Below are 14,075 nucleotides of genomic sequence, written 5' to 3'. Positions count from 1 at the left end.
TTCTTCTGCTAGTTGGGGTTTAGTCCACTTTTGTATCCTTCCCTTCAAGGCTCAGGGGTCCAAGGTTATCTTCTGTGTCTGTGTTAATTGGTTTCTCTTTTCTTTGTTGAAGAGTGTCTATGCAGTCCTTGTGCCTAGTCCGCCATCTTACCGGAACTCCAACAGCTGCCTCTTGATCTGTGTACAGGTTCCTCATGAGTACAGTTAAGTGTTGTGAAATTCGCATACTTCATAATGTTAACCATAATTTATTAAGATCCAAAGAGTTGGATGCTTTGCATAGTTGGTAAAACACAGGTAAACATGTTTCTGATAATCTTTGCTTTCTAAATTTTTTGACATAAATGAATAAACACTTCCAGCATTGCATCCATTTGTTGAAGTATCTCAGCTGGTACTCCTTCAATTCCTGGAGATTTGTTACTTGTGAATGTCTTCAGTGCAGCTGGAACTTCTTCCTTCAGTACCAGCAGTACTTGGTTATATGCTGCTTCCTGAAATGGTTGAATATTAACTGTTCTAATTGGTATTGTGACTATGTATTCCTTCCATCATCTTCTTCTTCTTTTTTTTTTTTTTTTAAAGTTTTTATTGTGATTTGGGTGAAAGTTTAGAGAGCAAATTTGCTTTCCATACAGCAGTTCATACACATTTTATCTCATGACATTGACTGCAATTTCCCAAAATGCAACAGCTCTCTTCCCACGTCCTCCCCAGAGTTACCTCTTCCCTGTGTCCTTCCCTCCCATGCACTCCTGCCTCCTGAGCTGTCTCCCTATGCATACACAGCCCTTCTGTTATCTCATGATTGATCTCTGCAAAGGGTGCATCTACCTAATATAAATGTTCAGTTTATATGCTTGTCTTTTGTTTGACTGGAAGCCACAGGAGTGGGTTCAGTTCCAGACCTGAAGGGCAGCTAGGGCCCATAGTCTCAGGGGTTCCACCAGGCTCTATCAGACCAGCAAACCTGGTCCCTTTTTTTTTCTTCACAATTTTGAGTTTTATTCCACATTGTTCTCCTACTCTACCCAGGATCTCCTACGTAGATCCCCCTCTGAGTGGTTGACAGTGGTATGTGGGCATCATCTAGTTCTTCTGGTCTCATATTCATATAGGCTGAGGATTGCATGGTGTACCAGTCCCTTGGAATAGTCTTTGGTTTTCTTCACTCTTCTTTGCTCTGGACAAATAGAGACCCATCATTGCATCTAGCTGGCTGCTTGCAAGCTTTCAAGATCCCAATTGCTACGCACCAAAGTAGAATGTGGAACAGTGTGTTTTTCTATTGCCACCTTGCTTTGGTTACCTCGTGCTGTTCTGACAAGAATATACCACAAATGGGATGGCTTGAAGAAACAGGTGTTCATTCTCTTATAGTTTGGAGGCTTAAAGTTCGAGTTCCAAGTGCCAGGCTCTAGGGGCTCGGTGAAAGCCCCTCAACCTTGGGCTTCAGCTCTGCCTCCTGCTCCCAGCCCACTGAAGCTGGAGGTATCTCTTCACTCAGGCAGCTACTGGCTGCTGAGGCTAACAAGCCCAAGATCAACAAATAAAATGGCACAGTCCTGATGTTACCAAACCACATGGCAGGCCACTCAGCCAGGCCTAGCCAAGTTGACACATAACCTTAACCACCACATGCCTCTTAGCACTTCCAGCTCTCCTGAGTAATTTGATTCTGTCTCTGAAATGAACCCTTGTAAACGTTTTACTATTAGTAACAATGAGAAAATATAAACGGGAAATACAAAAAGGCATCTTTACTGTTTCTTTACTGAAGCTGTATAACATCCAACATTTGTATTGGTCCTAGAAGAACACTTTTAGGAGACGTTTGGTTCATTTCTAGGGAGGTCTGGTGGTGTAGTAGTTAAAGGCTCTTGGGTGCTAACCAAGAGGTTGGTGGTTCTAACCCTTCAGTCTCTTAACGGAAGAAAGATGAGACAGTCTACTTTCGCAGAGAGTTACAGCCTTGGAAATCCAATGGGGCTCGCTGTGATTCTGAATCGACTTGGCAGTGAGTTTGAGTTTGGTTTTTTGCTTGTTTTCTAGCCTCAAGCCTTAAGAACTTTTCATAAATTGAGCCATGTATGTAGTTTGTGTTAAGAGTTAGGGCCCTGGAGTCCCAAAGCCAAAAACAAACTCATTGCCATTGAGTTAATTCTGACTCATAGCGACCCTCTAGGACAGAGTAGAACTACCCCGTAGAATTCCCAGGGTTGTCAATCTGTAGGGAATCAGACTGCCTTATCTTTCTCTGGCAGAGTAGCTGGTGGGTTCAAACTGGCAAGCTTTTGGTTAGTACCCAGGTGCTTTAACTGCTGTGCCGCCAGAGTGCCTTTTGTTTATGTTAAAACCAAAAAACTCAAACTCATTGCCATCGAGTTGATTCCAACTGATAGCGAACCCCATTGGTTTCCAAGGCAGTAAATCTTTAAGTAAGCCAACTGCCTCATCTTTCTTCTGCAGAGCGGCTGGTGGGTTCAAACCACTAAACTTTTGGTTAGCAGCCAAATGCCTTTACCACTGCACCATAAGCTAGGAATTAGAGATGAATGAAATAAAGCCTTTGCTGTGAACGAACTAATAAAGAAAAACAAGGAGGACAAATAAATGATGTCGTCCACTATGAAAAGCTGAGTAATTGAAATAGGCATGTGGTATGAGGTGGGACAGGGAGAGTGGTGCTCAGGCAGATGGGGTAGATCAGGGAAGGTTTGCTGTGGAAGAGACTTCACATTTTTGAAAGATAAGATCTGATCTTTGAAGGGTTAGAGGTGAGGATTCTGTGAGTCATTAGTATCTGGGGAACTTTGAGAGAAAAATACATATTTTTGGTTTTAACTCTCAGCCTCTTGTATCTTTAACGAGCTCTTGTGATGTAGTGGGTAAGGCATTTTGCTGCTAACCAGAAGGTCAGTGATTCAAACCCACTAAGTGCTTGCAAAAACGGCAAGGAGGCCACATGTTCTGACCTCCTCTAACCCTACAAGGGGAAGGCAGGATCATCAGCAGTAACCCAAGGCCTATTACTGCAAGGCCAGACATGCTGCCTCCCTTCAGCCCTTTCACCAACCGTTCCTCCCAAAGCATCCATTACCTCTCTCCTGGGTTCAATAATTCGCTGCAGTGGCCACACAGAACTCACAGATTATGAGGTTTATTAGGGAAGCACCACAGGCTACAATTCGAGTTCAAGAAAAATGTTCAGTCTCTCTCCCAGCCCACCATCCCTCGGCCAACAGTCTCTCACAGTCTCTTTTCCAGCAGTGCTGGTCCCTCGGTGTCTCACTCAGCGATGCGTGTCTCTTGCGCCTCTTTCTCAGCAGCACGTGTCTCTTTCCGGAGCGCGTGTCTCTTTCAGCAGCACGTCTTCCTCAACCAGCAGTCAGAGAGAGTTCTGCCTCCAGGAGGGCTCCTTTTGAGCCCGGAAGGGTGGTCAAACTAGCCAATCATAGCATCAGAACTCTAAGCATCTGAGAGAGAGTGGGAACCTCCCAGAACATTGTATTGTGCCACTCCCAACAGAAGTACTCCAGGTGGACACCTTCAGCAATCAGGAGCTCCTCAGTTGCTCATAGCAAATCCCACCTTGGAGTTTACAAAGACTTATGGGTAGAAAAGCCACACAAAGTAATTTACTACACTGCAGTGCTCCATGGGAAGAAAAGAGGCCACCTGCTTCTGTAAAGATTTACAGCCTTGGAAACCCAGTGGGGGCTGCTATGAGTCAGAATCTACTCGATGGCAGTGGGTCTTGTATCTTTGGGACTGGCAATCTTTCTTGTTTTTGTTTTTTAAAGTTTCGCAGGACTTTCTGCTGCAGATAACTTGGTATTTGGAAACCACTACTATAATTTTCTTAGTTTTCAAACTGAAAGAAGAAAGAATTTAATAATTTGATCTTGGGAATCTAAAGTGAACACCATACTGCCATTTTAGTAAAACCACTTGGTGGTTTTATTGTGTGTATGATAATCTTCTGCTAGGTGGTTAATATAAACTGCTTGTCAGATGAAATGTGTATGAATATTAAGGTGCCCTTTGGATCATTAGCTTTAGAACCAATTTTGTTGTGAAATACCCAGCATTTTAATTTGCATAATTATGCATATGTAGTGCTTTTCAAGGACCATGAGAATAAAGAATGTCTGATTCAGAAATTGCCTGGACACTCCATAGTTGATTGGTGTTTATGACAGTAGAACATGAGGTAATAATACTTAATAATAGCCCGTGTATTCAGGGTAGCTCTGGTGGTGTAGTGCCTAAGGCATTTGACTGCTAACTAGAAGGTTGGAGGTTCAAACGCACCAGCCACTCCGCAGAAGAAAGACTGGGCAATCTACCTCTGTATAGATTTACCACCTTGGAAACCCAAGGGAGGTCACTTTGAGTCAGAATCAACTTGATGGCACTGAGTTTGGTTTTTTGGGTTTATTCAGGGTAAAGCCAGTAGATATTAATGTGAAAACACAAAGTCTGCTTGTTAAATAGGGAAAATGATGGGAATAAAGAATTTGCCAAGGGAAGGACAGAAATACTTTTAACATATAGTTAGCTGTTCACAGTATTTTATTAGCAAAGTTTTTTTTATTTTAAGTTTTGAAGAATTGAACACAATATTGTAATGGAAGTATTTTCATTTTTATCTAAGAACTGTAGAGGGTGCTATATCATTTGGGATACTCATGATCAGAATTCCCTTAGGTTGCAGTATCGAAGTTGATTTCTCTTGAATGTACTGTCCATCTTTTCTTACTATTTTGACTGAAAGTAGAATGATTAATGATGCATAAAGGTGCCCTGGTTACACAATGATTAAGGCTCGGCTGCTAACTGAAAGGTTGGCCATTTGAATCCACCAGTTGCTCTGCAAGAGAAAGATGAGGCAGCCTGCTACTTTAAAGTTACAGCCTTGGAAATCCTGAAGGACAGTTCTCCTGTGTTCTGTCGGATCACTGTGAGTCGTAATCGACTCGATGGTACACAACAACAAAGTTGCATAATTGATATAATCCATAATCAGTATTGATCTGATAGAACTTGATTGCAGAATGGTATTCATCTTCCAGATTGTTTGAATACAGTGAAATTATGATTTCCCACTGTTACATTGGTTAGAACAAAAGCATTGCCATCAAGTCAGTTACTTTTCCACCACCTGCCCTTAGCCTCCACTCCCAAGCTGAGCATATCTGATGTAAAATTGGCGGCTAAAGCAGCATTCTCTTTCTCCTCTTCAGATAGGTCTCAGTAGGTCAAAGAGGAACCAAAGTATGTAATGGGAATGTATGTTTTAGGTAGATCTGGTTCCGAGAAGTGTTATCTTCAGAAGAAAAAATTCTGGAACAAATGGAGTTTCATTTTGAACCAGTTTTTGAACAGGGCAGGATTTAGAAGTGGTTTTTGTTCAGGTCGAAGGCTTTTCTGGCTCATTTATTCAGGGAGAAGTTCTGTGAATTCCAAACTACAGTTGTTCCCTAATTTTTTATGTTTAATGGTAACATTACAAAACTTGAGGTAGAATTACCTGATAAAACCTATATCTTAAAGAATTGTTTTTAGAAATCACTTTTGGATTCACTTTCAGAGTGCTAAAAATTTAGAAATTTTTTGAACTTGGTCAAATTAGACTAAGTTGTGTATTTTGGAGTAAAAGGCAATACTAAGTCTGCTATATTTGAAAAAGAAATTACCAAAAATATTAGATACATAGCTTTCTAAAATACAAGCATTTTAAAGGATTCTGGGACTGAAACTTTGCTGGGAACTTTTTCATTTTTCCTGAAACTATAGCTTAAATATTTATTAATGAAGTTTTAGAGTATAAGGAGCCCTGTTGGCATAGTGGGTGAGGCTTTTGGTTGCTAACCAGAAAGTCGGTGGTTCAAACCTATGAGCTGCTGCATGAGAGGAAGATGAGGCAATCTGCTTGCATAAAGATTTATAGCCTTGGAGGAAACCCAGTGGGGGTTGCTCTGAGTTTTTAGTTAGTTTTACATTCCAGTTCCTGAAAAATTTGTTCTCCCATTCTTCCCCAAAAGTGAAAGCATTTAAACTCTTTTTATGGGGGAAAAAAATCGCAATTATTTAAGCTTGCTCATTAAACATGTGTGCTTTTTTTTTTTTTTTTTTTAAACTCAAGGCACCACCTTCCATGGTCAATAATGAGCAGCGCCAGCATGCAGAGCACATATTCTTATCATTTAGGAAATCAAAGTCACCGTTTGCAGTTTGCAAGCATATTTTGGGTAAGTATTCACTTTAACAATATTTTTGCATAATCAGATCTAGTTTTTCTCTCTTGAACACTGGATATTTTAAGTTCCTTCAAAAATAAATAGGTTTGTATGGTTCTAATATTTGATCTGTAATCATTCTGCTGAAGTGATTTTAAAGATACTCCATAAAGCCAGACAGAAAACTTTTTTTTTTTAGCTTTGGATTTTTTTTTCCCCTCTTAAGAGAGAATGTTCAATATTTGTTTTACTGTTTATTAATATGAAGGTTGTTAATAGTGGGGAAAAAAATTAATGGTTTTTCAAGTGTGATATAAGTGATTACTATACTGTATCTTATCCCTGTTTAAGTATTAGCTGTACAATTAAAATTGCTAGGCATAACATTTAATACAGTATTTTACTACTTTATAGTAATTTAAAAAATTTAAACCACTTCAGTATTTACTGTAAGTTTTTTGGAGGTTTTCTATCTTTTCTTTTTCTCAAAGTGTTTCTTTTTAGAAAACCATTTAAGTTTTATTCAACTAGCTTAGCAAATATTACTCAGTTCTAGGTAGAAGATTACTATACACCCTAAAAACAAAGCACTGAGTTTTATGTTCATAAAATAAGCTTTATGAGTCTCCTGTGTCTGACATATGTACAGAAACGATCTTTCCTTTCAAAACAGTCCTAAGAATTATGTTCTCTTACTCAAAGATGGCATTTGCTAATAAGAGTTATATAACACCACCATCTGTCTCTTAGATATTTTTCAATTACGGTAAGAGAGAGTTCATTGGTTATTGTTATTTTACAACCTAATCATTGTTGGCTGTTTTTGTAATTGAAACCATCTTTTTTATAAGTCATATTTAAGGCTCAGAAAGGCTATTTGAGTTTTCCATGACCACAAAATTGGTAGTTGAGTATTAGAAACTAAAACATCTATGTTTTTATTCTGGGGTTTGTAGTAAGGCTTCTCTATTAGCCAGCCTCACTCTGGTTTCCACATTGAAATAAATTACAATTAAAATTACATGTTAAAATACTCAATTACAGAAGTGCTTATAAATCAGCATGGTTAGATTCTAGGAGAAAGAGCACTGGAGGAGGCCCCACGAGTTCATGGTTCCAGTGTGCTTGCTGAAATGAACTTTGTCACCTTGGGGAAGTCACTTAACCTCTCTGAGCCTGTTATACATCCGCCACCCCGGAATGATGATACCAGTTTCCTTAAGGGAGTTGGCTATTGTAAATTGTTGCCAGACTCAAACGTAGTAACATTTAGAAAAGCACTTTGTAAACAGTAAGGTCCTATAGACATGTCATGCCACATTACCTCATTTTAAATGGCTTTTAAAATACCTGATAAGCTTAAAAAATTCCGTTTTCTGGCTCATTCAGGAGTTAGTTCATATCATTAGAAGTGCTTTAACTTTTTAAATTCTAAATGAGGCAGTTTTTAATTATTTATTTCTGAGTGGTCACTTTTTATACTCAGGTGATTCTGTTTCTTTTACTAAGAAAATTTCTTACATTCAGAATGTTAAATTAAAAGAAACAGAGCTAAATGTCATTATAAAGGGCTCAAGGGAGTGTTACCTCATCCTTCCCTCCTTAAAATTGTTCGGCATTTATATTTTAGAGAACCACCGAGTTATACTGTTAACCTAAAATAATTTGAGTTTGATTTTCTTGATGCATGCTTCAGCTAGATTAACGAGGATTCCATCGGTGTATCATCTGACATCCCATTGTAATTCAGTTGTCATTCTATACTGGTTTGGAAATCATTGATTTAAGTAAAAAATATTGTATTAGAGCATTTCTTGTTTATACCACTCCTTCCTTTGAGAGCTTGTGTATTTTATGAAGTATTATTGCTTTGTTACAATTTGAGCTTGTTTGGAGAATATTTGGTTTTCCCGGTAATTTTTTCTAAAGAGTGATATTTCTGGTTACACCTGTGCCTTTTAAAATCAGTTTGGGTTCTGAGATATTGTTTAAAAGACTGACTGCATGTGTTAAAGCATAATCATTAATGTACTGCCAAGCCCTGTGTTACATTAATGTGTACATCTAAACGTCACAGAAAATCTTTTTAACTCCCTACTTAGTTGCCACCAGCACAAAATGGTTAATTCCTCTAAGAAGACTTCTCATACAAGTGGCAGTCAATCACAATTCAGAATTTTCACATTCTTAGTTAGGGATTGTATGTCATTTGTGTAGAACGTCTGGGTAGCATATTCGAATGACGGGGAAGACTTTCTCTTGGAAGCTTCCCTTTTCTGACCTCTTAAAATTCTTCCTTCTCACTTCTAACTTACGTTTCATATGTTTCTAGTTTTCCTCATTGCTTTCTCTTATCCCTTTGTTTTTCTCTGTTTCATTTCCTTGGCTCTTTTCTCTGTGTGTGTGCACGTGTGTGCTTGTGTGTGCTTGTGCGTTTCATCAGAAGAGCACTCTTAGACTCCTTCACCTCAGAAGTCTTCAGCGCTTTGTGGTCTTTATATGGTCAGATGTACCTTCAAAAACCTGTGAATTACATTCTTGTTAAAGAAATACCCAAGAAGAGTAAAGAATCGGTTTCTGGAGTTAATTGTGTAGCATTCTTTTGTCCTTCTTTCAGAAATAGACTTTTTATCCCACTCACTTTTACTTCTTGCCTGAGAAGTAGGCAAAACAAACCAAACCACTAAAAAGTCAGTTACTAATAAGCATTTTCTTCTCTGAAGATGGAAAATGGTTTTCTTAAGCAATGCTACATAATGATTGTCATCTTCCAGATGAGACTTTTATTACTGGTTGATGGGCATATGTTTTCTTATCCAAAGAGCAGACCTTGTGCTCAGAACTCATGTTGCTTTAGCTTTGGAAAGAAATCTTTAAGGCTAAGGAGTAGCAGCTGGACATCTGTGGCTTGAATACTAGGGTGTATTTTTTTTTTTTTTTTTTTAAAAAAGCCCTTTGACCAGAATGTTGTAGTTTTCCTCTCTCATTATTTGTGTCACTTTCACTTTTATCTTCATAGCTCTGTTTAGTTGCAGGTGGCTGACAGGATATAAATGAATTTTGTTCATGTAATTATTATTAAAAGATAGTTAGCATGGTGGGAAGTGAATGCTTCCTGCTAAAGTAGTCTAAAATAATTTAGTATCTAGGCGGCATCCTAGTCAGTGACAGATAGTCCTAAAAGTAGTTACTTTAGACATTCCAGAGGACTTGTGAGTTCTTCCAGAAGACCTTGCAGTTTGGGTCATCTTTACAGCAGAGAACCGGAATAAGGCCCCTATATACATCGGAAGTCCTCATTTCCTACTGGTGGGCTTCTAGATTCCCTTCTAGCATCTCTTGCAAATTTATATGATGTGTAAGTATGGCTTAAGGAGCTCTGGTGGCGTACTAGTAGGGCATTTGGTTGCTAACAAGAAGGTCTGTGGTTCAAACCCACCAGCTGCCCCGCAGGAGGAAGATGAAGCAATCTACCCATATAGATGTACAGCCTTGGAAATCCAATGGGGGTCGCTATGAGTTGGAATTGACTCGATGGCAGTGGGTTTTTTTTGTTATTGTAAGTACGGTTTATTAAGGCCAATACTGATTTTTATGAGGAAGTGTGCATTTATAAATTCGGAATTTATTTCACTCAGATACATCTGTTCTTAGAGACAGCTTCTTATGAGAATAATAATTTAGATGTCTTCATTATTAACTTATCATAGAGAAGAATCTAAGAAAAAGAATTAGGAAACTCCTGTTTTGTCTTGAAGATTTTTGAATGTCATCCAGCCTCCATAATTGCCCCCAAAAATGGCAGAGGAAAAGGCTTAGGATATAAGAATAAATAGCGAGAAATAAGCATGCTTCATTGCTCATGAAACTGTGAAGGTACTTACTTAGTGTTATCTTCACTGGCATATGCGGCTAGGCTGGATTAGTATTTTTCAAGGAGTACTTACCATCCGCGTGACCTTGAATGTCGTCTTGTAATTTCTCGGGGCATCAGTTTTTTCAACTGGGAAATTCAGGGATCTTTTGAGTCCTAGTTCTCAAGTTCTGGAAGTCCCTAAAATTCTGTTTTCTTATTAAAATTCATGGCCAAGGATTTCATTCTTGTTCTTTGAAACTTCATTGCAGCTGAAAACGAAGACAGGGAAGCCACTGTCATCTTTTTCAAAAAGAGGTTTCCTATGAGAGATTGTTGAATTCCCTTCACCAGGCAGAAGTAGATGTAGCTGGTTTCTCTTTTTAATCTTCTTTGAATAAAACTTTTTTTCCTCTTCTTGGAACTATAAACACATCCTTTTATGCATGTTCATGTTTTTTAGAAGTTGTTGCTTTGCTCTATTTATTGATTATTTTTTACAGTGTCTACCATTTTGTGAACTCTGATCATTCTCTTGATTTGAATTCACATTAAGGTAACATGGAATAATGAAAATTTAAAAAGTAGAGTCTAGGTTGATTCCTTGTGTTAGTTTTGATATATTCAAAAGTTCTATCTAGGAGTCTAAATGTGATCAACATTTTGTAGGGCACACTTTTTCTTACAGATTTTTGTAGCTAGTAGATCAAGACTCTTTAGATCTGTAAATGTCCTGAGCCTGAATAGGAGAGAAAACTCTGTGCCTGATTGTATCTTCATGCTCTTCTGACAAATTCTTGAAGGCACCATTCTACCTACAGTGAATTTCCCATGTCCAGTGATCTTGATAAATAATCTGCCATCGATTCATAGACTTCTCATGCATTTCACATGGTGGTTATTTTTTTAGAGCTTCAGAAAATTTCTGCTTTTTCTTGACTGTTTCTCCCTTTTGATAATGCTATTTGGGAATGAATTATCATGGCATTGATGAATAAAAGAAAAAAAATAGAAAATTAATATATTTCTCAGGTGTGTTAATTTTCTATTTTTGCCCCCCTGATTGAGCTTTCAGTTCAGCCACTGTAACTTGTTAGTCAAGGCTGGGTCTTTCTAAGTTTAGCTTTGGGGTTTTACTTAGTTTGATCAGTATTGCAATCAGAAAATTCACGAGAACTTCTCACCTGTGTAAATGTGACTTGCTTTTTTGTTGTTTATTTTGTTTTGTTTTTTAATTTTGAAAAATGAACCCCAACATGCTTGTGTTTATTTCTGAACTTGCTATGAGAGATGGGTCATCCTGCTGAAATATTGAACAGCATGGCTCATCACAAATAGTAATGTTCAAAGACTCGTTTATTAAGGTGTTTTTCAGACACGAAGTTTGCTTTTACGCAGTGTGAGAATCTCTCAGGAGATTTCCTGATTGCTTTCTATTTTTATTTTTATTTTTTTTAAAGCTGTGTTATTTTTTAGTTCTTCATGCTTTGGAAGTAACAGTTGAAGAGAGGTGAGGAAAGTTTGTGAAAATTGTGATCGGTGATTAGCTGCCACCTGCCTGAGGTGTCTTCTGAGAGGAACTAACCTCTTTGTGGTGCTAGAGCAAGGTCACTGGATAAAAAAAAGAACAGGTAACCATCTTATTCCTTGTCTGCAAAGTTCTGTTTTAAAATTAATAAATGAAAAACGTTCAAGGCAGTATGAACTCTGTTTTAAAGGAAGTTTTATTTTGTTGTTGTTTTCTCCTCAGAAACTAGTAAAGTGGACTATGTCCTTTTTCAAGCTGCCACAGCCATAATGGAAGCAGTTGTACGAGAGTGGATTCTCTTGGAAAAAGGTAGCATCGAGTCACTGCGAACATTCCTTTTAACCTATGTCTTACAAAGACCTAAGTAAGTACATGGAGGAGGAACTGCTAGAATACCTTGCTAAGCTTGTATATCTGTCTTTTTGTTCTTCATTTTTAATGTTAGACATTTATGGTTGAGCTCTATGTGGGGCTCGTATTTTAAATGCACATATATATATAATTGTAGGTGGTTGTGGTACTTAGTGAAATAATACCTTTTATTTAAGCTTGTGATACTAGATTTTGTTTCTCCAAAAAGATTGTGCTGGATATTAGGTTTTATTGTTGTTGAGTTGTAAAGATTTTGCTTATAAAGTAATGTTGCTCTTGGACTCGTTCTAAATCTTTATCTTACTTGCTCTTTTGGTGCTTGTTGGGGGTGCTTATTCTTTGAACATGTTCTGAATTCAGAATCTTAAGTATTATTAAGACAGAGGTGAGTATCTCAAGCCAAGGGTTTGTCAAGTAGCATTGACGAACCAAACGTAACATACATATGGACAAATGCATAAGAAAGATCTAGAAAAATAAACACCAAGTTCTTTAATAGTTTTTTTTGGGAGAGGGGATCAGGTTTGAGGAATGGGTTGAGAGTGAATTTTTTTTTTTTTTTAATGTTGCACACACCTGTGTTGTTTAAACATTTCGCAAGATTGTATTCATTTATTGCTTGTGTAATTTTTTTTTTTTAAATCTGAGGAAAATTCTCATAGCTATACTGCAGTTTCTGAGGAGAAACTCATTTATTACTTATTTTTTTTTAAGCCAAGCCCCCTCAAACACCAAGTCTCCTTTTAAGAACAGGGAATGTATAGCGTACGTTTGTTGGTGGTGCAACACAAAACTTTTTGCGTGGATGTTAATTTCCAAATTAAACGAAGAAAAATGTGATAGAATCAACTATGCTTGTCTTCAGGAGTGGTGATTTCATACATACATTACATACGTAAAACTTTAAATCTAATGTAGAGTATGCTGTCAGGCTCTTGTTGCTAATGATCATTCAGTAGCGAAGTCTGTGAGTTCATAGTATTTAATAACAACTGCTGATGTCTTAGTACTGGGTTGTCCCAGGCACCGGAACTGCCTTACATATGGAGAAATACGTGAGAGAAAAAGGTCAAGGTTTACTTATCCAGTTAGCATGACAGCTGTGTAGTATGTTCTGTGGATAAGTGAATTTGTGCATGTATGTGAGAGGAGACACACATGGGGAGGAAAGGGAATGCCTTAGTTGCTTTTCTGGTTTTAATAGAATGTTCATGGTTTTAAACCTTTCTCTTCTCCTTCATGCTGGTTTTATTTTTTTTTTTTTTATTTAACTGGTATGTGTGTGAGAGAGAGACAGTATTTGAGTGTCTGGTCCTTTTGTTGTTTCCATTTGACCATATTTTCTAGGCCTGGCAGGAGTATTTTTCTTTTGACCCCTCTGTGCCTAAAAGATTAAGGAGCTCTGGTAGTACAGTGCCTAAAGCATTTGGCTGCTAACCAGAGGGTTGGCAGTTCAAACTCACCAGCGACTCCACAGAAAGAAGATGGGGCAATCTACTTCCATAAAGATTTACTGCCTTGGAAACCTAGTGGCGGTCATTATGAGTTGGAATCGACTCAATGACAGTGAGTTTGGTTTTTGTGGGTACCTAAAAAGAAGTAGAAGTCTTGACAAGTGAGTGTTTTGTTGCATTATTTTGTTCATTTCTTTTGTGTAACTCACACACATTAAAAAAATTGCTGCTACAGGCAGCAACCATGGAAAAAGATACAGATCCTGTTGCATTTTACTGAAAATGATAGATGCTTTGATCTTTCTTATCTACGTAAAATATTTTTGTAATCAGTTTTGGTAATCTGTGTTTAGGAGGAATTGTTAAAGCGAAGTTGAGAGAAACCTTCATGTTTATATTTATATAATAAAAGAAAATAAACCTGAAGACATTTCTCTTCGCAAGAGTTTACATGTGTGAAGAACTTTTTATATGTTAGCCATTGGCCTGGAAGTGTTTAAAAAAAAAAAAAAAAAGTTGTCTGACGATGACTACCTATGTGACCTTGAGGAAATGACTTAAAAACCTTTCAACTATTTGGTTTTCTTACATGTCAGATTGGTATCTACTTCATGTGACTAGTGTAA

General features: G+C 37.7%; 1 protein-coding gene across 1 annotated transcript in view; it reads left to right on the top strand.

Annotated features, from left to right (window-relative positions):
• XPO4 (exportin 4) overlaps nt 1-14,075 on the top strand; it is a 171,061-nt gene that overhangs the window by 47,350 nt on the left and 109,636 nt on the right. The window contains exons 2-3 of the mRNA XM_007942506.1: nt 6,149-6,254; nt 11,846-11,987. Coding sequence (XP_007940697.1) covers nt 6,149-6,254; nt 11,846-11,987 — 248 coding nt within the window. The remainder of the gene's footprint in view (nt 1-6,148; nt 6,255-11,845; nt 11,988-14,075) is intronic.

The sequence above is a fragment of the Orycteropus afer genome, unplaced genomic scaffold, assembly GCF_000298275.1.
Source record: "Orycteropus afer afer isolate SDZICR_OR568_19922 unplaced genomic scaffold, OryAfe1.0 scaffold00092, whole genome shotgun sequence".
Classification (NCBI taxonomy): domain Eukaryota; kingdom Metazoa; phylum Chordata; class Mammalia; order Tubulidentata; family Orycteropodidae; genus Orycteropus; species Orycteropus afer.
This window is presented reverse-complemented; position numbering and strand designations above follow the sequence as displayed.